Source organism: Crinia signifera, chromosome 6 (genome assembly GCF_055691185.1).
Source record: "Crinia signifera chromosome 6, ASM5569118v1, whole genome shotgun sequence".
Taxonomy (NCBI): domain Eukaryota; kingdom Metazoa; phylum Chordata; class Amphibia; order Anura; family Myobatrachidae; genus Crinia; species Crinia signifera.
In genome coordinates, this window is record NC_139222.1 from 255,148,545 (window position 1) to 255,172,501 (window position 23,957).

Below are 23,957 nucleotides of genomic sequence, written 5' to 3' on the forward strand. Positions count from 1 at the left end.
AAATATAAATAGCCAAATGCTACCTGGTGTTAGATCCCTGAAGGAAAACTTACTGGTGACAGTCAATTTGTTTTATACCTGTGAGTGCCGATGTAACCAACATCACGGGCAGTTGTCCTGGTCTAACGTCACTAGGGGCTTCCTAGTTTTGACACATTATAATTATTAAAATAAATTTGTATTTATCTAATAAACTTTATCACACAACAAATCCACACACAAAATGACACTGTGTATTGTTTATTGAATGATGCATTACAAGAAACAGTATCCTTTAGCCTTTGTCCATGATGAAGTTATATGCTGTCTGCTACTTGTTGGTAGACTGTATGTATTGGTTGTCTCAGGGGACACAGTGTGTGATGTCTTCAGATACCGATTCTTTATTCATGAGATTCTTCTTTTTCAAATCCTGTGACAGAAAGAGTTAAATCAAAGTACAATGTTATAAGAGGGCAAAGTACATTGACAAAGATGCGCAGAGCCTTGTTTTAGTTTTAAATCATCATCATGGGTTTTTTATTGCAAATCCGCCCTCTATTGTTTTGAGTTTGGTTTTGGATCTTAAACCACTGGGAAACGGTCAAATTGTCAACCCCACTTAGGTCGACAGTCATTAGGTCGACACCACTAGGTCGACAGGGAACTAGGTAGACAGGGTTCTAGGTCGACATGGATGAAGGTCGAGAGGTGTCTAGGTCGACATGGGACAACGTCGACATGGTTCTAGGTCGACACTTGCGTTAGGTCGACATGGGTTAGGTCGACATGTCGCGAGGTCGACATGTTTTTTTTCACTGTTTCTTGAGCCGACATGTAATGGCATTTCATACCCTACCATCCACTAGGGCGTGGTGGGAGAATAAAATAGTGTGCTAAGACACCATGCCTGAAGCATAGTGAATGATGTGAGGGGCTGCGGTTGACTTCCAACTGTGTCCATGTCGACTGTGTCGACATTCGGGTCAAAAATCAGTGAAAAACCCATGTCGACCTCGCGGACAGTCGACCTAACGCATGTGTCGACTTAGAACCATTTCGACCTTGTCCCATGCCGACCTAGACCCCTGTCAACCTTCAACCTAGTTACCTGTCAACCCAGAGGTGTTGACCTACCTGCCGCTACCCTGCCACCCGCTCTTGAAGGGGTTTGGATTGCACACTCAGGATGAGTTAGGGGTGTGTGTGGTAGATGTAAGGTAGTACCTATCCTGAGTGTGCAATCCAAAACCCTTCAATAGCAATACGCAAGGGATCCTGGACAGACCCAGGATCTGCAGCACCGATCACCCATTCCTTCCCCAAGTGGAGCGCGATACCCCTCCTCCTCTTCACGCAGCCACTCGCTCTGTCACTCCCTCGCTCGTGTGTTCCTGACTCCTGTGCCGACCGGCCGTGGCTCACAATATCAGTTGTGTGAGCAACTGCTGGCCAGCGCAGGAGTCAGGACACAAAGCAGGTCTGTCCGCTACTTTTTTAAAGTCTCCCACTGGACCACGAGCCAATGGCAGTACGGATGGTGTAATGGTTAGCATTACTGCCTCACAGCACTGAGGTCATGGGTTCAATACCCACCATAGCCCTAACTGTGCGGAGTTTGTATATTCTCCCCGTACTTGCGTGGGTTTCCTCCGGGTACTCCGGTTTCCTCCCACAATCCAAAAATATACTGTTAGGTTAATTGGCTCCCAAAAATTAACCCTAGAATGTCTCTGTGTGCATGTACATGTGATAGAGAATATAGATTGTAAGCTCCACTGGGGCAGGGACTGATGTATATGTTCAAATAGTCGCTGTAAAGCGCTGCGGAATCTGTGTGCGCTATATAAGAAATTGCTAATAAATAAATAAAAAGGCGCTTGCGGTCCAGCAGCCAATCAGGAGTTGCATTGGCTGCAAGACTGCGAGCTCCAATTTTCTCACAGTCCAGCGGGAGACTTAAAAATAGCAGTGGACAGACCTGCAGCCGGGCAGCACACCGCTCACTCTGCCTGGCTGTTGGAGTGGCTGCAACAGGATTTCACCCTCCCCTTGGCATCGAGCAATTTCAGCCTCCCTTGGCAATGAGCAATTTCAGTCCCCCTTGGCAATGAGCAATTTCAGTCCCCCTGGGCACTGAGCATGAAGCCCCATGGCATTGAACATGAAGCCTCTTGGCATTGAGCATGAAGCCAATGGCATTGAGCATGTAGGTAAGTGGCACTTATGTATCAAATATCTAATGGGCATTACAGTGTGTTATATAGTATGTAATGGGTATCATGTGTAGCCTTATTTGTAATTGGCATTACAGTATGTGGCTTTATGTGTAAGGGGTATTACGAAGTTCGCTAAAATGTGCAATGGGCATTACAGTGTATGGTATAATGTGTAATGCCACACCCCTTTGGTGATTCCATGCCTCCTTTCCATTAGACTGTGCCCCCTTTTCGCTGTGCAAGAGCTTCGCCTACTAAAAACTGGGTGGGGGGGGGGGGGGTGGAAAACATGCCCTTGCTCTGGGTCCCGTGGCTCCACCACTGTTTATTACTACAGTATTAGGAACGTCAATAGCATATATCTGGGTGAAAGTTTAGGGAACTTCAGAACGACAATTCAAAATCTTACACTCATCACTGAATCATATGTCCTAATAAACAGTCACTGAAGCCAATTCTAACTTAATGCTATATCCGTCGGAGTAGCAGCGCTTGGACATGAAAGCGCTGACAGACAAGCACCCGCAAATATAGAGACCACTTACAAGAGTAGTGTGACACACTATGTCCCACTCCATCGGACCTACACGCTGATCGTATCTGACGATCTGACAGCACAATAATATTAACGCCAATAAAGGCTGGATAGTGTACGCAAAATTGCCCTGAAGCCTTTACGAGTAACCATAATTTATGACACTATCAGACATCAATTATAACCAATGGATATATTTCAAAATATGTAGGTGCCGGCAAATAAGCAATCGGCAATCTGAAATACAAATGAAACATATATCAATCTGATGGAATGTGTAACTAAATCTCATTATTTTCTCAATGCACTTTTATGATGACTGCCACACAGTGTCAAACCTCTGGCTGTCCTCTAAAACTCAGGAAAACACTTGCATTATATTAAAATGCCGGTGAATACAGAGAGATGATCTCTACGGCGACACTGTCAAACAAAATAAAACTTTGCGCTCACAACAAGTCTCCACTATACCTTGATAAAACGTCGCACATTTAATGCGCACACACATGGAAACCCTGACCACCAACCTAGGCAACCGATAATACAAAGGAGTTGGTTAATTCACTCCCACTCGAATTTGCATACCATGAATATGCATGGGGGAACCGGTATTTAAGGAGCTTCCGGCTGCTTGCCCGGTGGTCCTGAGGAAGCTTTTTTGCGAAAGCGTACGCTTGACTAACCACACACCTAGTGTGTCTAATACCCCACTTTCCCCTCCCCACTTACAAACTGTATTTATATTTGTTGTTGGCTGCATTGGGGTTTCCATTGGAAACGGTCCCCAACAAGCACACTGACACGGTATCTGGTGCCAGAGCCGTGTGTGTCCCTGTCTCTTCTAAACCCGCATGAGCGAGGGAGTGCACACAGGCACACCTCAGACTCAGCTCTGCGGTTAGAACGCAGGTCGTGGAACTACTGGCTCCAGCAAGCCAGCAGCAGCGCTGAAACGGTACTACATCCGTGTTCAAGCGCTTGCTGGTGGATGTACAAGAGAGCCTCAGGGTTATATTGATACATTGTATTTGACAAGTAACAATCCTGATTAATCCATGTTACATGACTTTGGTAATATAATCAAGTCTTTCGTGCCACACTAAACCTACTATAATAATAACAGGGATAGCGGGCAGTGGGGTCCCGCTAGGTGAGGATTCTTATCCTTTTTAAATCACTATTTGTTGTCTCATGTGTTGTCCAGTCCTTTTTATATATTCGTAACTATTTTAAATGAATTCAATAAAAGTAATGTTTTACTAAATACTATTTCTCCAGGTGCACCAAGAAAAGACACTCTTTCTTTGTCTACTTCAATATATCTGGGTGAAATATCACTTAAAATAATGAGAGAGGGATTAACATGTGATCCAAACCCAAAATTCAGTTATGACATCAAAGTTCCGAAGTCGGGATAAGACCTGACCAAGGGATTCGGTTCACTCAGCTCCCCAAAAGTGATCTGAGCCGGGACTCAGATCCCCTAAATTTGAGTAAAAACCCAACTGCTCATACCTAATAAATAGTCATGAAACATATCACCCGATGGAGCAGAAGATTAGAACTCTGTGACAGCGATGATCACAATATGAAATATAAGTTATAGACAAACCTTGGAAGAAACACCACTTGGACTGAGAAATACTGGAATCGTAGCAGCAGCCTTTCTGTTCACACTGATCCCTGGTAATACCTGGATTCCCACAATCTGCCCTCTCGGAGACACTGACTTTGCAGTGGCCTTTCACTGGGAGAGATACATGCAGGGGTCATTGCTAATACAGAAGCATTGGAACATCACAAATACTATTTAAAAGTCAAAGATTCAGTTTATTGTTTTTATAATATACCTAAAGGGGCTTATTTGTTTTTTTTGCAGAACATACCTCCAAATAAAAAGCCTATTTGGTGGATACCAGCTACCAGCTACCAGCTACCATCAAGTATAATCCCCAATGTACAGCATGAAGGTGGAATTGCCACAGATATCTCCAAATATGCCAGAGTCCCTCCGATTCTCAGAGCAGCCACAGCTCCTAATGGTTTCTATGGAGGCTGCAAAGCTGTCAGGTTTACCAAGCATTGAGTTTGGCCCCAGCAGCTAACATCATCTGAATATGGCATTAGCCCCTGTAGCTTATACATAACATTCTACAGAAAATGCTAGGAGATGGTTCCTCCAAAACCCTCGCTGTATGGCCTCTGCACATGTATGGTCAGTAGGCCACACATACACAGTAGCTCTGTGTGGTCCCAATACCAAAGTGAAGTGTTACTTATGTGATTACTCCTAGCACATCACAGGGATGTCTCCTTTCCTTTCCAAGCCCTTGTCCCGGCTTTATATACAGTAAGTAAATAAAATTGAATGTTTATTTTGTATTGCCGTGAGTACAAATATAGGTGTTGAAACCCGAATATTTATGAAAATGTTCCTTAGGGATAATTATAGTAAGTAAGTTTATTTTAGGTAGCGCACTATAATGGATCACAATCTGCTAGAAAGATGTTGTTGGTAGATAGGTCCAGCTTCACAGCTTCCTGCATCTGCAATAGAGGGAGGACTGTTATATAGGGGGAAATTTACTAAAGGAAATTTGTAAAAAAAATAGGTGTATTTGTATCCAGAAATACACTTATTTTTGACATTTACTATCCCGAAAATACGGCAATTCGTAGTCGTATTGATGTGCTATCAATACGAATACGAATTGCCGTATTTTCGGGATAGTAAATGTCAAAAATAAGTGTATTTCTGGATACAAATACACCTATTTTTTTTACAAATTTCCTTTTGTAAATTTCCCCCATAGTGTGTAATGGACATTACGCCGTGAGAGTGTCCCTATTCTTCAATTTAAAAAACTTGGGAGGTATGCACACAGAGTAACCGTACTTCCTTTTGCCATTCTGAAGCCCCATTACTGCCTCAGGCACACAAAGTATAATACCCAATTACAACAGGTATTGGGAGAAGGGAGACTGGCATCAGGGCTAACAGGATATCCCCGGACTAATCTAATAGCAGTGGGGAAGAGCTGATGGTAATAGGATATGGCCCTTATTGGAAATCTTCAGCTGCCAAAAAAGACAGTGACATACTGTTATAGCCAATAATAAGTGTTTAGGATTCACAATCACTGGTGAATTCTGTTTCAACTCACTGTGAAAATTACACATCCCTAAAACCATCTTCACTACAGGTAAAATCACTACATTGAAATATTTAAGGAATGTCCTTACTTGCATTGCAGGGAGAGTTATACTCTTCTACATCATGTACATCTAGAACAGAAAACACAAGCCATTATGCCTGATTAATGGAGAAACGTTAGTAGAATTATCATTGGTATACAGTACATTCATAATACTAACGTTCAGAATGTCAACATAGAAAGAATATTGACATACTGGGTAAAATTTACTAAAATGGGAATTCTACTTCACATGGGATGTTGCTATAGATCCTGTCTATTATCTCCTAGAGCAGGGGTCTTCAACCTTTAAGACAGTGTGGGCCACATTAAAAAATTCAACGAAGCCCGGGGGCCACTTAGCTCTTCTGTGGTATTTAGCACAGCCCTTCATAGATAGACATCACAGCCCCCATAAAACACAGCTCTTCATAGACATCACAGCCCGCGCATAGATAGTTGGCACAGCTGCCCATACACATAAACCCTGCCCCCAATATATAGTCAGCACCAGGGCTATATCTAGACAATTAGGGTCCCAGTGTGAACAGAATAAAAATGCAGGCCCCCCCCCCCCATACATAATTTGATATTGCATAAATAGCGTGCGCCGTAGGTGCGCGCTCCCAAAAAGGGGTGTGGACTAATTATAAGGGGCGTGGTCTAATTATAAGAGTGTGAACTAGCAGGAAAACAATTACCTGACAGCTCACTTTTGCAACCTGCATGATCAGACATTGGTTACCGCAGGAATGGTTGTTGTCCTTCCATGCTTAAGCTGGCTGAAGGCTGTACAGTGACATATAAACATCGAGGCCCATTACACCATGATGCCCATTACACAATATGCCACACACAATGATGCCCATTACACATTATGCCACACACCGTGATGCCCATTACACATTATGCCACACACCATGATGCCCATTACGTCACACACCGTGATGCCCATTACACATTAAGTCACACACTGTGATGCCCATTGCACATTATGCCTCACACCATGATGCATCTTACACTATAATGCCCCCAATACTCCTGCTTATACATACAGCAGTGCCTCTCACAAAATGCCACCAGTAGTGTCCCTCATAAAATGCCACCAGTAGTGTCCCTCACAAAATGCCACCAGTATTGCCCTCCATAATCAGCACTGCATTGCACAGCCTGCCAGCCCTCCCATAGTCAGCACCACATTGCACTGCCAGCCCCACCATAGTCAGCAATGCATAGACAGGTAGCCACCTCCCCATAGACAGAACCACATTGCACTGCCAGCCCCCCATAGTCAGCACTGTACAGCCAGACAGCCTCCTCCCCATAGTAAGCACCACATTGCACTGCCAGCCCCCCATAGTCAGCACAGTCAGCCAGCCCCCCCTAATAGTTAGCACCCAGCACCCCCCCCCCATAGTCAGCACCGCATTGCAGCCTGCCCCCTCCCCCATAGACAGCACTGCATTGCAGCTATCCAGCCAGCCCGCCCCCCATAGTCAGCACCTCATTGAAGCCCCCCCCAGCGCTGCATTTAGCCAGCTTTCCCTTCTCTAAGAAACCTGCCTGAATCTTCTGCAATGTCCCTGGCAGAGGTCTCAGGAAACACAGCAGCTCCATCAGAGGGCTGGCAGCGGCGTCTGTCTTCGATGAAAGGGTGCAGGCGGGACGAGTGCGCGGCATCAGGAAATACACAATGCGCATGTCGCGCACAGTCCCGCCTGCCCCAGCCACTGCACATCCATCTCCACCGCCTCCTACATGCAAAGGGGATTAGCGCGGAAGGTTTATTTTTTTTTTTACATGGCATTGACAGGCGGCAGGAGGTGGGCCACACAAAACAACTCAAAGGGCCACTCGTGGCCCGCGGGCCACGGGTTGAAGACCCCTGTCCTAGAGGGTGCTATATAGATTCTGATTGGTTGCCCATGTGGAGTAGAATTTCCATCTTAGTAAATTTTCCCCACAATATAACATCCACAAGACTGTGGGGGAAATTTACTAAGATGTATATTCTACTTCACATGTGATGTTGCTATGGGCAACCAATCAGGATCTTCTTCTTATTTATTTAGCACCCTCTAGAAGGTAGTTAACAGTATATGATTGGTTTCCCATAGCAACATCACATGTGAAGTAGAATACACATTCTACTAGTAAATTCATAGCAAATTTCCCCCTTTATGTCAATTTTGTGAATGTTGACAATAGAATTTTAACAGCCATTTTTTTTAAAATTACTTTAAAGATGTTAGGGATAGGTTTAGGGTTAGGTTAAATATAGGATTAGGGTTAAGTTTATTGTCTGGGCTTAGGTTTAGGGATAGGATTAGGTTTTTAGGTTTAACAGTAGGATTAGGGAGAGGCACCTCTGGAATGGACAGTCACATGCTTGTCATGCCACCTTTCAAAATGTATAATATCGACCTTATAATGTCAACATTCTTTCAATGTCAACATTGTGAAGGTAAACATGTGACATGTTGACCTCACATCCATGTCAAATTTCTGGGTACTCTTTACTTAGTTGGGCGCCCGTCGCGGGCATCGCGGGTACATTTATGTCTGGCCGCGACGCGACCGACGCGATGCCCGCGATTTCCCATTGAAACCCATGTTAAACATGGAAATCGTGTCGGTCGCGGCGCGGCCGGCCATAAATGTACCCGCGATGCCCGCGACGCGATGCTCCCGATTTGCCATAGGAATCAATGTTAAAAGGCCCGATGGACACGATTTTACTGTTAAATGCCTCAATGGACCCGATTTGGCCATAGGAATCAATGTTAAATGGGCCACAGAGCCCAAATAGGCACAATTAACCCTTAAATGTCCCCCCCAATTTTTAACGCCACCCCACGATCCACGCCAACCCGAAGCGTGGCGAGCGCAGCGAGCCCGCGAGGGGCGGCGGTACGCGTCCTCCGACCTTTTCATGCCCTACTATCCACTAGGGCGTGGAGTGAGAATAGAATAGTGTGGCGAGCGCAGCGAGCCACCGAGCCCGAAGCGTGGCGAGCGCAGCGAGCCCCGCGAGGGGACGCGGATACCTTTACAGTTATACGCGTCCCCTCGCGGGCTTCACAGGTGTCCGTGGCGACGCGGACACCTGTGAAGCCCGCGAGGGGACGCGTCTACCTGTGAAGGTATCCGCCTCCCCTCGCGGGGCTCGCTGCGCTCGCCACGCTTCGGGCTCGGTGGCTCGCTGCGCTCGCCACACTATTCTATTCTCACTCCACGCCCTAGTGGATAATAGGGCATGAAAAGGTCGGAGGACGCGTACTGCCGCCCCTCGCGGGCTCGCTGCGCTCGCCACGCTTCGGGTTGGCGTGGATCGTGGGGTGGCGTTAAAAATTGGGGGGGACATTTAAGGGTTAATTGTGCCTATTTGGGCTCTGTGGCCCATTTAACATTGATTCCTATGGCCAAATCGGGTCCATTGAGGCATTTAACAGTAAAATCGCGGTCAATCAGCCTTTTTAACATTGTTCCCTATGGGAAAATCGCGGTCATCGCGGGCATCGCGGCCATCCCGATTTACCCGCGATGACCGCGATTTTTACCCCCGACGCCCGCGATTTCAATCGCTGGCGCCCATCTAGGTAAAGAGTACCAATTTCTGAATTTCCAAAACTGTTGTCACACATCCTCACTTCTATATAATTAATATTACTGCGTATGAATTTTAGCAGAGTATACCAAAGTAATTAAACAGAAAAGGGTTTTAGAACTAACTTCATCAAGATAAACAGGAAAATAAGCCAGCCTATTACTAGAACACATACTTATAAGTACATGTATGTTATGTGTGTATTTCTACCTACCTGGAACATAATAGTCATAAACTGCGACATTTGCCGGGTGCAGATTTTTCACGTGCGTTTCTTCATTGAGCACAAGAACAAAGTGTTCATCTGTGTAAGTGAGCTGTGGATGAACAGAGCAAGTCACTGAAGGTAATCTGGGAACCGGAAATGTGAAGTACAAATGTCGTAAAACGCCTGGGTGGATCTGCATGGCCATTATGTGAGGGGCCATGTCTTTGTATGGACTGTACAGTAGGTTCTTGAGTTTGAGTTCTTGATTCACAAGGGTGCCATTAGGACAAAGTACCCATAGGGGAGCAATGGAATAAGTTCACATATTGATACTTTATAAAGTACACTACTAAAAAAAAAGATATAGAGAGCTTGTATAGAGCTTGCATAGTGTTTCTTGCTGGGAGCAGCTTAGGTTTGCTTGCTGACATGGGATGTGGAACCCCAAACCTCAGTCATCAATATCATCTTTATTTATTTGCCAAATATGCTACAGTACTCTCCTGCTTGCTGTTAACTTCATGCAACTTATCTATAAAACTGATCAGATTAAGTGAGAGCTGTATAGGCAGGAGGGCATTTAAGAGCCTGTGAATTTAGTGATTGTCTCAATAACATTTTGTGACTGGATAGATTACTTATGGAAGCTTAGGGTGATTGATAGATGGGTCAGCCAATTAGGTAGTCAAGGGGTGGTAGCTTGTGCAGGGGTATAATGGAGTCAGATGATGCTGCTTCCTCTTTGAGTCTGGAATCCCACCCTCCCTTCCCTTGCTCTCTCAATTGCTACCTGGCCTGTTGGCCATCACCTAATTCGGCTTTTCAAAATCTTTGTCACAGCCTCCCGGACCGCGGTGGTCACTTACCGGGTCCGGGGGCGTGGGTGGTGCGGGCGCCCTCTCCGGGCTCAGCGACGGCGGCAGCAGGTCTGGGGCTGCGTGCGGGGCTGTCCGGGTCAGGGCACCGGGGTCCCCGCTGTCAGCAGTGGTTTCCCGGCGGTGCCGCGGGAAACAGGAAGCAGGGCTCTGTCGGGCAGGCGGGTGCGCGCTCACTAGGGGCGCGCGCGCTGCTCTCATGCACTTTTAAAGGCACAGGCAGGAAATTAGGGGTTTTGCCTGCAGGGATAAAAGGAAGTCCCTGACAGGTAAACCCCGCCAGAGTATAGGCTCACACCTACTCCAGCGTTACTGTGCTTTAGTGCTTGTCTCCATTACTACTGTTTGATCCGGCTTGTTACTGATGATTCTCCCGCTTAACCCCTTGTACTCCGCTTGTGACTTCTCCGTGTATGACCTCAGCTTGCTCTCGACTATCCCTCCGTCTCATCCCAGTGTACCGCAATCAGTGTCTCCCGTGTATGACCCGTCTTGTCTTGGACCACCTTTGCCTCTCCCCTGGGCTCCTTACTGACCGCATAGATACCGACCCGGCTAGACGACCGCTTCTCCATATCACCTACTCCCGGCCTTTAGCTCTTAAAGGGAAACCTAATCAGAGGACCGCGACCGACGTGTCGAGTGCCGCAGAAGTCCAAATCCCAATTGGAGGGGTCACTGGCAGAAAACCCTCGGCACGGTTAGACTCCGCACCTCTGCATTAGGTCTAGCCAATTCCCGAGCTGAATAGGCGGGTAGTTCAATACAATTGTGACAGAATACTCTGGCCCATAAATATGGATCCAGCGGCCGGTCCGTCTCCAAAGGAGCTTCTGGAGCATCTGCTAACCAGAGTGAACAAGCAGGAACAGGATCAGGCACAGATCATGCAATGTCTGCAGACCCTGATGCAACGTATTGAAGCCCCTCCAGCTCCACCGCCTCCGGTACCACTTCCCCCGGTGGTCGCAGCAAGTGCTCCTTCACTTCGCATTCCGAACCCAGCTAAATTCGATGGGAATCCTATGGATTGTCGGGGATTTCTGAATCAGTGCCTTATCCAATACAGGCGGCATCCTTCCCGTCGGATAGAGCGAAGGTAGCCTACATGATTTCGCTACTATCAGGTCAAGCTCTGTCCTGGGCCTCTCCACTCTGGGAGAAGGATCACGCGGTGATTAATAGCATCACTGAATTCATCACCGAGTTCCGTAAGGTGTTTGATGAACCGGGCCGGGTGACGTCCGCCGCTTCAGCCATTCTTCGGCTGAGACAGGGAACCCAGACTGTGGGACAATACACGGTTCAGTTCAGGACCCTCGCATCCGAGTTGGGGTGGAACGAGGAGGCCCTGATGGCCACTTTCACACAGGGGCTGTCCGAGAAAATTAAGGATGAGTTGGCAGGTCGAGAGCCGTCGACTTCTTTGGACGACCTCATTTCCTTATGTACACAAGTGGACCTCCGTTACCAAGAGAGGGACAAGGAGAGGGAACAATCCCGGAAGTACAGTTTCAAGTTGGCACCTCGATTTATTCCTCCAGCTAGCCCATCGTCGGCATCGGCTTCCGTGGCAAGTCAACAATTGAATGAACCCATGCAGTTTGGGAAAGCTCGCCTTCCTTTCGCAGAAAGAGAGCGAAGATTCAAAAATCGACTGTGTTTGTACTGCGGGGAGTCAGGTCATCTTCTTTCTGCTTGCCCTAAGCGCCCGGGAAACGACAAGGCCTAACTGATTGTAAGGGGGTCAGGTTAGGCACACTATCGTATACCTCTTCTCAAGTGTCCGCAATTGGATTCACCATCGATGTAACTCTAACTTATGGGAATTCTTCCTCGGTTTTCAAAGCAATCCTAGACTCCGGCGCGGATGGTAACTTTATCACCGCAGACACAGCCAAACGCTTGGGAGTGCCGTGTCACGGACTGACGAATCCTCTACACATCATAGGAGTAGATGGCAATAGATTGCCCTTTTCAAGCATCCGCTCCAATACTTCAACAGTACTAATGAGAGTAGGGATTCTTCATCAAGAGTCCATTTCCTTCTTTGTGCTCCCTTCAGCAGAGAACCCCATCATTTTGGGATTGCCATGGCTGCAATTGCATTCACCTATACTGGACTGGAAGCGTCCTCAAGTGTTGGCATGGGGGCAGGGTTGTCAGGGGCGATGCCTTGAACAGGTCAAACGATATTCCTGTTCTATATCATCCTCCAAACTGGGAACCAGCCTCAAGCTCCCGATTGCCTATCAATCCTTTGCAGACGTGTTCAGCAAGAAAGAGGCGGAGAAGCTACCAGCCCATAGGATCTGGGATTGTGCCATAGATTTAGTTCCTGGGAAATGTCCTCCTCGGGGTCGAGTGTTTCCATTGTCCATGGCAGAGTCTCAGGCAGTCTCTGAGTATATTAAAGATAATTTGGAGCAGGGTTTTATCAGGGAGTCCAAGTCACCGGCGGGAGCGGGTTTGTTTTTTGTTAAGAAAAAAGACGGGGGGCCTCAGGCCCTGTATCGATTATAGGGGTCTCAATGCCATTACGGTGAAGGACCGTTTTCCTCTTCCTCTCATCTCTGAACTCTTTGACAAAATCAAAGGGGCTCGTTTTTTCACGAAACTGGATCTTCGCGGGGCATATAATTTGATCCGAATTAGGTCAGGAGATGAGTGGAAGACAGCCTTCAATACGCGAGATGGACACTTTGAGTACTTGGTGATGCCGTTCGGCTTGAGCAACGCCCCGGCAGTCTTCCAAAGATACATGAACCATATCTTCCAAGATCTTTTGAACAAATTTGTAATTGTCTACCTGGACGACATCTTAATTTTTTCAAGAAATCTTCATGTACATCAGCAGCATGTTCAGGAAGTTCTAATTCGTCTTCGTAAGCACCGGTTGTACTGCAAACTAAAAAATGCTCATTCGAACAACAAGAGATGCCTTTTTGGGGTTTCATTGTTACTGGGTCAGAATTACGGATGGACCCAAAGAAATTGTCTGCAATCTCTGACTGGCCACAACCGGTAGGGTTAAAGTCCATCCAACGTTTTTTGGGTTTTTGCAACTTCTACAGACAGTTCATAAAGGGTTACTCTTCTGTAGTAGCTCCTATAACCAAGCTCACTCGCAAAGGCGAGAATACCAAAGAGTGGTCTGCTGAGGCTAAGCAAGCCTTTTCATTACTCAAACAACTCTTTCTTTCCGCACCCATCTTAAGGCGGCCTAACCCTGACAAACCCTTCTTTGTGGAAGTAGATGCATCTTCAGTAGGGGTAGGGGCAGTTCTTTCTCAAAAAGATGAAGCTAACAAATGGTACGCCTGTGGTTTCTTCTCCAAGAAATTTCAACCTGCAGAAAGAAATTATGCTGTAGGGGATAAAGAGCTGTTAGCCATCAAATTGGCCTTACAAGAATGGCGTCATATATTGGAGGGCGCAAGATTCCCAGTAACAGTCTCTACTGATCACAGAAACCTAATGTACCTCAAGACGGCTCACTGCCTAAATTATAGACAGGCTCGATGGTCCTTATTTTTTGACCGATTCAATCTGGTGCTAACTTATCGCCCAGGAGACAAAAACATTAAGGCAGATGCACTTTCGCGAGTCTTTGGGCCAGCTGCTTCAGAGGAGTTAGATGACCAGAAGCCTATCCTAAAGTCATCTTGCTTCATTGCATCCTCCAAAAAGATTAAAGTCCCCGTAGGGAAGACGTTTGTGCCATCAAAGTCCCGAATTAAACTGCTAAGTTGGTTCCACTCCTCTCACTTCACCGGACACGCTGGCGTCAAGAAGGCTACAGAGATCATTTGTCGTAGTTACTGGTGGCCCTCAGTCAAAACAGACGTTAAGAACTTCGTGGCTGCTTGCGATACATGTGCCCAACACAAGTCCATACCAGAAGCTCCAGTTGGGTTACTTCAGCCCCTTCCAGTCCCAACTCACCCCTGGGTTGATATTTCGATGGATTTCATCACTGAACTCCCGGTTAGCCAAGGTTTTAATACTGTCTGGGTGGTGGTGGATCGTTTTTCCAAGGCGGCTCACTTCATTCCTCTCAAGGGTCTTCCATCTGCTTCTCAGCTGGCCGAGAGTTTTATAAAGAATATCTTTAGACTGCATGGATTTCCTTAAAGTATTGTGTCAGATAGAGGAGTCCAATTCACTTCCAAGTTTTGGCGAGCTTTATGTTCTTCCTTTAATATCAAACTCAACTTCTCTTCGGCTTACCATCCCCAGAGCAATGGGCAGACCGAAAGGGTTAACCAAGACCTTGAAAAGTTTTTAAGGATTTACGTGTCAGCCAGTCAAGATGATTGGGCGTCGTTGCTCCCTTGGGCAGAATTTGCCCACAACAATCTCTACCACGAGTCCACCGGTCAGTCTCCATTTTTCATTCAAAATGGATTCCATCCTAATCTTCCTGAAATTTTTTCAAGGTCTTCCAGTACTCTGCCAGCTGTCCAACACATGGTTAAAAAGTTTCTGAATATCTGGTCTGAGGTGAGAAGAAACCTTACTAAAACCTCTGATCGCTACAGACGTTTTGCCAATTATAAAAGGAAAGCGGCTCCTCAATTTAAACCTGGAGATAGAGTATGGCTCTCCACGAGACATTTAAGGCTCAAAGTTCCGTCTATAAAATTAGCCCAAAAGTTCATCGGTCCCTTTTATGTCCTTCAAGTGATTAATCCAGTGGCGGTAAGACTCAAACTTCCTAGATCCCTTAGGATTCCCAACGTCTTTCATGTGTCACTCCTAAAACCGCTTATTCTCAATAAGTTTTCTTCTTTCAAACGGCCTTATACGCCCCTCCTGGTAGATGGTCATGAGGAATATGAGATAAGGCAGATTTTGGATTCAAGAATTTCCAGGGGTCGTGTTCAATTCCTCATCGACTGGAAAGGATTCGGTCCTGAGGAGCGTTGCTGGGTTAAGGCCTCTGAGATTCATGCTCCACAGTTACTCCGCAAGTTTCATCAGAAATATCCCAGTAAACCGTTCATAGGGTGTTCGGTGCCCACCCCTAGGGTGGGGGGTAATGGTACAGCCTCCCGGACCGCGGTGGTCACTTACCGGGTCCGGTGCGGGCACCCTCTCAGGGCTCAGCGACGGCGGCAGCAGGTCTGGGGCTGCGTGCGGGGCTGTCCGGGTCAGGGCACCGGGGTCCCCACTGTCAGCAGTGGTTTCCCGGTGGTGCCGCGGGAAACAGGAAGCAGGGCTCTGTCGGGCAGGCGGGTGCGCGCTCACTAGGGGCGCGTGCGCCGCTCTCATGCACTTTTAAAGGCACAGGCAGGAAATTAGGGGTTTTGCCTGCAGGGATAAAAGGAAGTCCCTGACAGGTAAACCCCGACAGAGTATAGGCTCACACCTACTCCAGCGTTACTGTGCTTTAGTGCTTGTCTCCATTACTACTGTTTGATCCGGCTTGTTACTGACGATTCTCCCGCTTAACCCCTTGTACTCCGCTTGTGACTTCTCCGTGTATGACCTCAGCTTGCTCTCGACTATCCCTCCGTCTTATCCCAGTGTACCGCAATCAGTGTCTCCCGTGTATGACCCGGCTTGTCTTGGACCACCTTTGCCTCTCCCCTGGGCTCCTAACTGACCACATAGATACCGACCCGGCTAGACGACCGCTTCTCCATATCACCTACTCCCGGCCTTTAGCTCTTAAAGGGAAACCTAATCAGAGGACCGCGACCGACGTGTCGAGTGCCGCAGAAGCCCAAATCCCAATTGGAGGGGTCACTGGCAGAAAACCCTCGGCACGGTTAGACTCCGCACCTCTGCATTAGGTCTAGCCAATTCCCGAGCTGAATAGGCGGGTAGTTTAATACAATTGTGACAATCTTTAATTAAAATTGTCTAGAAGACGCTCTCGACCAGCAGTCATTTTGAGGTACAGGTGGTCACTGTGCGGTATTGCCACCCTTTGACAGGACGACTGGTGAGTCCTGCCTCCGTGGGGGGATGTTGCTCACTTTCTGGAAGTGTCCTCCCCATGCAACAGAAGGGGTGGTGAGATCGTCACAGTGCAGGCTGTACCTTTAAATAGATGTGGGCGTTTCATTGCCCAGGTTATGAGTTGGGGCGTTGCAGTCACCACCATTATTAACACCTTTTGACCGGAGCCGGTCCCCAAGCGCTTTCCTAGCCATCCCTTTTACAATAGGGTCATACCATTTAATAAATATCTTTGACTTATGCAGTTGTTGTCCGTGTTGTTATTTTTAGTAAAAGATGTGTCCATGTGATTTATTTCTAGGGGTAATATAGAGTTAAGGTTAAATGTCAATCATTATAATTCAATAGGCGCCTTAGAAGGCAGATAGTTTCCATATATATGCATGCGTATAGATCCGATCCTTTTCTAGACTTCATACATTGTTATTGTCTGTTATCTACCCCAACATATCCCAATGTAGCATGTTTCATGTATAAGGCAAGTTTATGGTTTTTTTTTTATAACAAATGGACAAATTTTTACTTCAATCCATAGAATCACTACAATACTTATATTTTATGGATTTGTAGCTGATTTATTTCCTTAGAAACAGATTTGTAGATGTGCAAATACAGCCATTAATTTAAATAGACTGATACATTCCTTACCTTGTCTAAGTAAATGGTGACATTACTTTCCGACACCTCTGTTCTTTTTACTAAAGGATTTTTCTCCAACTGCAGGAAGTAAAACAATAACATGGATATTCACAATGCTTGCAGCTTGATTGAGCCATATTCTGTACATGTATCTATGTAAGTATATATATATATATATATATATATATATATATATATATATATATATATATATATATATATATATATATATATATATATATAAAATGTATATATATATATATATATATATATATATATATATATATATATATACACAGTATATGTGTGTGTGTGTGTGTGTATATATATATATATATATATATATATATATATATATATATATATATATATATATATAAATAAGTACAGGTCGAGTATCCCGTATCCGAATATCCGTTATCCGAATTATTCCGAAATACGGACATTCCAGAAAGTGAAAAAATTTATTTTTTTTGCTAAAAACTCACTGGGGACATTTGTAACAGCATCACTGGGGACATGATATGTAACTGGCACTATACATGTGCAAGACAATGATTGCTTGGCATTCAAATTCAGTGCTGAGCAGGGGCGGGCTGGGCCGGGGGGCAGGGTGCCATGTGCCCCCCGGGCCGCTCAATCTAATGTGTGCGGGGCCGCCTGTTTGTTTCTGAGGCTGCTGCTGCAGCCATGGCTAACCAGTCTCCGACTGGTCTTCGGAAACATGGCCGCCGGCCTCCTGCACTGAGGACGTCTAGTGCAGGAGGCCGCTACAGAGAGTGGCTGTGAACTCTCTGAGGAGCTCAGACCTCTGTGGCTGCCTGCAGCTGCTGCGCCTGTTTCACACTGCATTACAGGCAGCAGCGTGGACAGCACAGAGGATAGCACCCTGCTCCTGTTCAGCGTCCCTGTAGGGATCGGAAAAGGGGCGGGGCTAACGTCCGGAGGGGGCGGAGCTACACGACTGTGAAGGAGATGATGAGCTGCCAGCCTGAAGTGCCCTGAACCAGGTATGTAAAATGTGAGTGTACTTTAACTGGTGTGGGCATGTGTACAAGCAGCGCTACTAGTGTCGGCAAGTGGTGTGGGCATGTGTACAAGCAGCGCTACTAGTGTCGGCAATTGGTGTGGACATATGTACAGGCAGCGTTACTAGTGTCGGCAACTGGTGTGGGCATGTGTACAAGCAGTGCTACTAGTGTCGGCAACTGGTGTGGACATATGTACAGGCAGCGTTACTAGTGTCGGCAACTGGTGTGGGCATTTGTGCAAGCAGCGCTACTAGTGTCGGCAACTGGTGTGGGTATTTGTACAAGCAGCGCTACTAGTGTCGGCAACTGGTGTGGACATATGTACAAGCAGTTTTACTAGTGTCGGCAACTGGTGTGGACATATGTACAGGCAGCGTTACTAGTGTCGGCAACTGGTGTCGACATATGTACAAGCAGCGCTACTAGTGTCGGCAACTGGTGTGGGCATATGTACAAGCAGCACTACTAGTGTCGGCAACTGGTGTGGGCATATGTATAATCAGCGCTACTAGTGTCGGCAACTGGTGTGGGCATGTGTACATGCAGCGCTACTAGTGTCGGCAACTGGTGTGGGCATATGTACAGGCAGCGCTACTAGTGTCGGCAATTGGTGTGGACATATGTATAATCAGCGCTACTGGTGTCGGCAACTGGTGTGGACATATGTACAAGCAGCGCTACTAGCGTCGGCAACTGGTGTGGGCATATGTATAATCAGCGCTACTAGTGTCGTCAACTGGAGTGGGCATATGTACAGGCAGCTTTACTAGTGTCGGCAACTGGTGTGGACATATGTACAGGCAGCGTTACTAGTGTCGGCAACTGGTGGGGGCATATGTATAGGCAGCACTACTGCTGTTGCGTCTGGTGTCGGTGTGGGTGTTACGTATAAGTAGCACTACTACTGTCAGAAACTGGTGCGGTTGTTATGTATAGGCAACGCTACTATTGTCGGCAACTGGTGTGGGTGTTACGTATAAGCAGCGCTACTACTGTCAGCAACTGATGTGGACGTTATGTACAATATAAGTTGCGCTGCTACTGTCGGTAACTGTGTGCGATATATATATATATATATATATATATATATATATATATATATATATATATATATATATATATATATACAGCGCTACTACTGTCGGTAACCCTGGGCCATTATGTAGTCATATGCAGGTGTACTCGGGGCATTGCGTGGAGCATAATGTGTGTCGTAATATCATATGGGCATTATGGTGTGCGGCATATTGTGTAAGGGGCATTACGCTGTGTGGCATAATACATAATGGGCATTACTGTGTGTGGTATAATGTGTTATGGGCATTACGATGTTATTAGTACTTTTATAGGGCCACGCCTCTTCCCCATGAAGTATCGCTCCTACATTTTGCCGCGCGCCTTCGGCGCGCACTCTCCTATATTTAGTGTGGTGGTGGGGCAAGCACCAATTTCCTTTCTGGCACAGGGTACCAAAGTGGCTACTTACACCACTGGTTCTGGCATAACTAGCCAGGGGGAGCAGGCTAGTTAATCCTATGATTGTTTTTTTAGTATAATCCTATGATTGTTTTTTTTTTTTTTATTAATACATATACGAAAAACCTCCATTTAACGATACGCTGTTACTTATGGGCCAGTGCTCTGGACTTGCCCCCCAGGCTAAAAATTGCCAGCCAGCCCCTGGTGCTGAGATAGTACACACATTTTGTTTCACGTTTTGAAACCTTGTTTTTTGAACAATTAAAATATATTTGTGTGTATTTTATGTGGTAATAAAATATATTTGTGTGTATATTATGTGTTTATACAGCATAAATGCAAGATACTTCAAAATACATCATTGAAATATTAAAATATTCAGAAATACGGAATAATCCGTTATCCAAAATTCTCCTGGTCCCGAGCATTTTGGATAAGGGATACTCAACCTGTATTATTTTATCTTTGTGCATTGCAGGCATACTTTAGGCTTTCTTTCCATGATTGTGTACTTTCAATATTCAAATTATAAACATTGTGTATAAAGCACAATAATTCAAAAATATGCCCATGATAGCCCGGTTTCCTTCATTTTCCAATGCTGTCAGATTTGCTTCCAGTTTCATCAAAACACAGAATTCATTCTAACACTGCAGACCTGCAGTACATCATTTTCAGAGCAATATAATAGATTATTAAATGCCATTTCTTACCTTTTTAATACTCTTCTTATCAGGCACAAATCCTGACAGAAACTCCACCACAACCAGAGCCATGTTAGTCTCCTCCCGCTTTCCTGTGTATCTAGAACAGGATGGAAAAGTAAAATGAGGGAGCTCTAGGTTCCTTAGCAAAATCTATCAAACATGGTCAATATTAAACTATTGTAACCTATTCCACTCTGGTCTTCCATTGTCTCACCTCTTTCCACCTAAATATATTATTAATAATGCTGTTTATCTTATGCTGCCCATACACTTATGTGATGGGATTCGATGCGACATCGAAGTACGATGTTCATCGAATCCGATCACATTTTTGGGTGCAAAAGTCAGCACCCGATGTTGAATGCCATCCTCCGATGGCACATCGGGTGCTAAAAGAGGGCGGTTAGGGGGCGACGGAGTAGTGTATGCTAGCAGTAGCACTTGCAGGCGGCAGGAGTCAGCGGTGGCAGAAGAGTTGTTTAAAACACTGGGCTGCCCTGTGATTGGCTGAGCTCTCTCAACCAATCACAGGGCAGCCCAGTATTTTAAACAATTCTCCCGCCACTACTTACTCCCGCCGCCCGCAAAGCGCCACACTACTCTGCCACCCCCTGATACGAGACGCAGGTACGTCCCTAGGGCCCCCGCTCACCAACCCCCACAATGCTGAATGCGTCCCCTCCGCCCCCCACCCTTGGATTGTATTCAAGCAATTGCATGTGGTTAAAAACCACATGCGACTGCTCCTACAATTCGATAGATATTATGTGCAGATAATATCTGTCGACACAACATTTGACGGCGAGCCCGCGCATCGTGTCGGAAAGTCCCTTAAAAATGCATACAATCATTTGATTTATCGGCCAGAATCGAATGATTGTATACAATATCTCACAGGAGTATGGGCAGCATTATTTTAGTAACCTGAGGTATTGTGTCTCCACTCCTGCACCCCCCCATCAGCAAACTTTCTTCACTGACTAAGAATACAGTTACAAAGTAGTTGGTCGTGAACCACCTCTCCTATCTCAACATATATGTCAATACACCTTCCTGCACATGACATTCGTCCATAATTTTTTCTCCATCAAAACAAGTAAAGGTTACCATGTATTGTACAAATAAAAACAAAAAGCAGAACCCCCCAGCTTTCCCAGAAGCTTCAAACCAATATGAGTAATAGTGGGGAGGAAAGTGGACTGGTGCTATATCGTCTAACAGATGTACATTGAATGTAGCCAAAATGAATTACCCAAACCAATGGCAGAAGATTTAATAGTACATAAATGTATTCAATTTGTTAAAAATATATAAAACATTAAAATATATATACTGTATGCTATGAGAATAGTCACTCGACATCTCATCATAAACAGGTGTTATGGTGGACTATTGCCATCAAAGCAGAAAGCAGTGGCTATATGCATCCAGTAAATATTAAAGAAAATATAATTTCTGGCCACCATAGTCTGAAGACAGTTGCTCACATATTGTCTTGTTCTATATTCAAGAAATTGTCTTCATTTTTATTTCTACAGTGACTGTCCTATACAGTATACTAAAGTAAAAGCAGATGTGGCAATGGATTAGGCTTTACAGTGTTATTCTTACCTGACGTCCACATGGAGTTCAAACTCTTTTTGTCCTTCATGGGTGCAGACGGCTGGTTGGGTGGTGACATTGATGGAAAAGTGGTCATCGGAATGGTCAGGAATACTGTTATAATGCAGATGTGACTGCAGGCAAATAAATATTGTATCAACAACAATAAGGCTACTAAACCAAAAAAAACATCCAGTTATGGACAAATCATATATTTTTTAGTTAATTTTGAAAATAAAACATTTTTTTACAACCAATTTTGCTATTTCTTTTACTCAAAAACACAAAAAATCCCCATTAACATATACAGTATAACAGTAAATAAAACATTTTAGAAATTATATTTCATATTGCACACAATATTATAAAAGTAATCTAAACAATAATATATTTAGAAATGCAATTGTATAATTATTCTGTATTAAGGATAAAACCATTCTATTTAAGAACACTATTAAAAAAAGAAAAATATATAATTAAGGCAATTTTACAGTAAAATCAATAGGTTTTACAATGTAAATTACAACATATGTATATCAATTATTTTACTAAAATTGTGAAAGACTGAATAAGGAAGAATATTGAAAAAAAGAGTTAGCCACAGAAATGGATTTCTGGTCAATTAGACACAGAACAGTCTTTAACAGAGTAGGGTGCCAAATTACTTTTTTGTTTTCTTGCAGGGAACTTAAATATTGTATACTACAGTATTTACAGTAAATGTAACCAATATTCAATACAACCCCCCTAAATTTATTTGGTTCAAAGAGAAGTACATGTCAACTCCTTGAACATTAAAACATTTCAATCTGTAAAAAAAAAAAAAAAAACATATTGTTCATTGAGGGCCTGATTTTGGTTCACTTGCAAAAGCAAATTCTCTCTCTTATAGATAAAACCATGTGCACTGCAGGTGGGGCAGATGTAACATGTGCAGAGAGAGTTAGATTTTGTTTCTGTGCAGGGTAATTACTGACTGCTTTATTTTTACACTGCAATATAGATATCAGTTTGAAGAACAAACCCCACCCAAATCTAACTCACTCTGCACAGGTTACATTAGCCCACCTACAGTGCACGTGATTTTGTCCATTAGCAAGAGAAAATTTGCTTTTGCAAGTAAGCCAGAATCAGGCCCATAGGTTAAGTATTTAAAGTAACAGTATTGCACTGTATTCCATATAAATACAGGTAGAGTAATCCCTATCCGTGCATCCCGAATCCGAGTTATTCCAAAAACCTTGTAACCAAGCCCCCCGGCATCCATGGCAGGCCTTCAGCGTCCTCTCCGGCGTCTCCAGCGGTCCCAGGAGTGCTTTGCGCGAGTGCGCACCGGTGCACCTGGGAACTCACGCAAAGCACTCCTGGGACCGCTGGAGACGCCGGAGACGGTGCTAAAGGCCTGCTGTGGACTCCAGGGGACAACGTGGATGCCGAGGGACCATTGGGCACCACCAGGGGACAGGTATCTATGCCTAACACACTTTTATTCCAAAAACCGGAAAATTCCCTTATCCGGAATGCTCGTGGTCCCGAGCATTTCGGATAAGGGATACTCAACCTGTATATACAACGGTTCTATCCTAAATTTTTCTCTTACAACAACATCAAGCAAATAGATTTGACCTGTTTTATGAATAAATAAAAAATAACTTATTAACTTCATAATATTAAGCTTATATGTCTTACTGTATTGTTACAGACTTGCTAATACCTGTACTATGGAAATCTCATTAAATTTGTCATGTCCACCAAATACAAAATGTACAGTAGGTATTAAAATCACAGAAATTATATTAGTGATAAATACAAGGATTCATTTTCAGTTGGTGGTGCCCTAGAATACTGTGTGTAAAGTCACCCTTATGGTGGTGGCACTCTGGTGCTTCCATCGCTCAATGTGCATCATCCACAG

The 23,957-nt window shown here is 45.0% G+C and overlaps 1 protein-coding gene across 1 annotated transcript in view; it reads right to left on the reverse strand.

Moving 5' to 3' along the window:
- Positions 1-224: 224 nt before the first annotated feature.
- Positions 225-23,957, reverse strand: part of LOC146009230 (alpha-2-macroglobulin-like) — a 240,847-nt gene continuing 217,114 nt past the window's right edge. The window contains exons 31-37 of the mRNA XM_083149392.1: positions 22,052-22,176; positions 20,447-20,537; positions 17,233-17,301; positions 9,749-9,851; positions 5,977-6,018; positions 4,346-4,480; positions 225-412 (exon numbers count right to left, since the gene is read on the reverse strand). Of these exons, the coding sequence (XP_083005518.1) occupies positions 384-412; positions 4,346-4,480; positions 5,977-6,018; positions 9,749-9,851; positions 17,233-17,301; positions 20,447-20,537; positions 22,052-22,176 (594 nt within the window). The 3' untranslated portion in view covers positions 225-383. The remainder of the gene's footprint in view (positions 413-4,345; positions 4,481-5,976; positions 6,019-9,748; positions 9,852-17,232; positions 17,302-20,446; positions 20,538-22,051; positions 22,177-23,957) is intronic.